Raw genomic sequence first — 3,053 nt, forward strand, 5'->3', positions numbered from 1 at the left:
TTTTTCTCCAATTAACCGTCTGACAAAGTCACTCCAGACCACCCATTTCATGCAGAGATATGAGAACTCTGCTGTAATTGTATTTTTGATTATTTGCTTGATTTTTCTATATCTCCCCAAGGCAAAATGCATGCTTGCTATTTGCTCTGCATACCATATCTTTCTGCAGCTTCTAAATTGAGGCTAATGGTATGTTTACCAGTCACCTCTGGAAAGCTATGCAGTTGCGTCTAGCTTTTCTCTGGGTCTTGCAGCTATTCTGTATTGAAAGACAACTAAAATACACTACTTGTATAATACTGTGTTTCCATTAAAGCAGTTGCTGAAGTATCACAGGAATGTTATTCTGATGCCAGGAGGGAGGAGGAAGAGGTCCGTACCGATTGCCAATAGAAGGGGAAACAGCCTGTGAGACAATTCCCCTATTAAATGTGGTCTGCACAATGAAAAGCTTGGGAAGCTTTTCTAAGGCTTCACCCGTTTAGGCTTTGTGCCCAGGCTCAGGGCCTCAGACATGGAGGTGGCTTCAGAACACCACACGGGGGGAACCATTTCAGCAAAATTATCCAGATTCCCTGGATAATTTATTAAACTGTCTTGGATCTCCATTCACGTGCATCTTTATTGGCACGCAACTGCAGCAGAACAGAAGTGACGATTTCTCCCCTGCCCTCCAACCAGCCATCGCTCTGCTTCTGAGCTATCAAAGAGGTTTCAGGGACAACAACAGATAGAGCCCCTGTGAACATGCTCAAGGCGAACTAGAGGTTTCTTTTTTTCCCTTGAGTAAGTGTAATTTTTTTGTGCCTTTACCAGTCTTCCCTAATCTTATAAACACCTTGAAGCAGTAGTATTATAGTCTTGATGGTTTGAAGGTATAAACAGTGCAGGATTTGTTAGGGATAAGTAATATCTTTTCCTGAAGAAGGACTTGTGTGCCTGAAGGCTCGTCTGTTTTTTTTCCCAACTGTATCAGTTGGTCTAATAAAAGATATTACCTCTCCCTACAAACTTGGCCTTACTTATTAAAACAGTTGCCTCCAGGACACAAAACGCTCTTAACTGGGTGGAAAACTCCAACGTCAGGGTGATAAGAGTGGAGTTCAGTGGTGTGATTTCCATGTCCTGAGCCAACTGGCACAAATTAAAACAAGGTGGGATGAACACTGTCCACCCTGATCATTCTGCACATCGTTAGTGTCCCTTTCACCCCCACTCTACATCAGTATTTTTGTCTTTCCTACCTCTCATCTGTATGGGGCAGCTATTTTCTAACACTGAAATGCACATTGGGTAGCGTCTTTTGAATGCTACCTCAGTAGAAACAGCAATTCTTACATTATGCTTGATGAAATGTCTCTGTCTCCTGATTATTTTCTTGGTTTCTATATCTCTGTACATTATTTTTAGTTTACTGCAGGTGAGCTTGAGGGAGATGGAAAAAAAAGCCCAGTGTGACTGAGTAGACCGTTTGTCCTTTAAGGATCACCTAAATGTTGACAACTTGGTTACAAATCTTAAAGGGTATTTTTCTTTTTATACTCTCAGGTGAACTTTCTGTGGAAGGCGTACAAGACCCGTTCCTTGTTAGTGTCCATATCATCACAGACCCAGGTCAATCCAAGACTCTTCAGCAAGCCATCGATAAGCTTCTAGCCTGGATCCATCCAGACCTCCAGCTGTTTCGAGTCTCAGAGAGACGAGTGCCCAAGAAGCGCAGGAAGCCAGGTAAGGCTGGTGTTTCTCAGCCAGCCCTTGCCGTCATTCTGTTTCTGCAGGAGGAATATGGAGAAGAACCAATCTTGCAGCTCCACGAAAGCTTTCAGCGGCCACCTTGGCGTTACCACCACACAGAGCGAGTGCATGGGAAGTTCCTCCCTTACATGCCATGCAGCCAGGACTTCTACACTTTGGCTCCAGAGACTCCTCTGTGGGCCATTCGCCCAGTGCACTACGGGAAAGAAATTATCCGCTTCACTATATACTGCAGGAGTGAAAACTTTGTTGACATTTTGAAATTGTACGAGTTAATACTGAAAAGACCAGTATGTCAGAAAAAAGCTGACTTTTGTGTTTTTCCTGTCTATTCTAACGTGGAAATAGACATTCAGTTTTCTTTAAAAAAACTTCCGAAGGGCCAAGTGCCGGTGCCGACGGAGTCAGCGGTGCTGGAGTTCAGAGTAAAAGATGTGGGGCAGCTTGTGCCTCTCTTGCCCAACCCTTGCAGCCCCATCAGTGAAGGCAGGTGGCAGACAGAAGACCACGATGGAAATAGGATCCTTTTGCAGGTAAGTTCAGTACGTAGGGAAACAGAAGCACATTTATTGGATTTGTGCAGGAAAGCTTAACCTGCAATGGCAGCCAGAAAAGGAGGGATTTTTTTATTTTTTTTTCCCCCTCTATCCTAGGAGAAAGAGCCAGGACAGTACCAGTAAAGAAAGAACTTGAAACCCCTTGCTGTGTGTGTAACTAATCAGGAAAGCAGCGGATGATACTATCCAGATATCAGTCAACCTCAGTTTATGCAAAGAGTGATATAAGATGAGGTAGCTGTTTGAAAGAATGAGGAGAGAAGGAATTATGAGCCCTAGTGGAGAAATGATGGCTGGTGGGTGTAGTTTTACAAGAAATATGGGCACAGAACTGACAGGGGTTTATAAAATAGCTCTCAGTTACGAGATTTTTATGGAAGACAAGCAGAATTCCTGATGGTACTCATTATTTCCTAGCATCACAGGGTGACAAACTGCGTCTCTCTTTTGCACAGTGATTATCAGGACGGGGAGAGAGGTGGTGAAGGAAAAGAAATGCACCCTGAAGAGCAGCCTAAGTGAGACATTCCCACAGGCTCTCTTTTTGAACTCATCTCAAATGCTCGTAACCAAGTCCTGAAGGAGAGTTTATTTGTTAGGACATCTGTAGGCACCATATCTGGGCAATGTATCAGCAGGCTCTGCTTCACTACACCACATCGGAGGGAGATAAAGGGGATAACAAGCAGCAAGCTCTTAACAGCTGGCTGCCCTGCAGAAGGGGGATCCGCGGCCATCCTC

General features: G+C 44.2%; 1 protein-coding gene across 1 annotated transcript in view; it reads left to right on the forward strand.

The window, feature by feature from the left end:
- Nucleotides 1-1,548: 1,548 nt before the first annotated feature.
- LOC104167103 (protein FAM124A-like) overlaps nt 1,549-3,053 on the forward strand; it is a gene marked incomplete at both ends in the record, with an annotated part of 2,463 nt that continues 958 nt past the window's right edge. Inside the window, 2 exons of the mRNA XM_009707240.1 lie at nt 1,549-2,288; nt 2,730-2,830. Coding sequence (XP_009705542.1) covers nt 1,549-2,288; nt 2,730-2,830 — 841 coding nt within the window. The remainder of the gene's footprint in view (nt 2,289-2,729; nt 2,831-3,053) is intronic.

The sequence above is a fragment of the Cariama cristata genome, unplaced genomic scaffold (assembly GCF_000690535.1).
Source record: "Cariama cristata isolate BGI_N322 unplaced genomic scaffold, ASM69053v1 scaffold35909, whole genome shotgun sequence".
In the NCBI taxonomy this organism is placed as follows: Eukaryota; Metazoa; Chordata; class Aves; order Cariamiformes; family Cariamidae; genus Cariama; species Cariama cristata.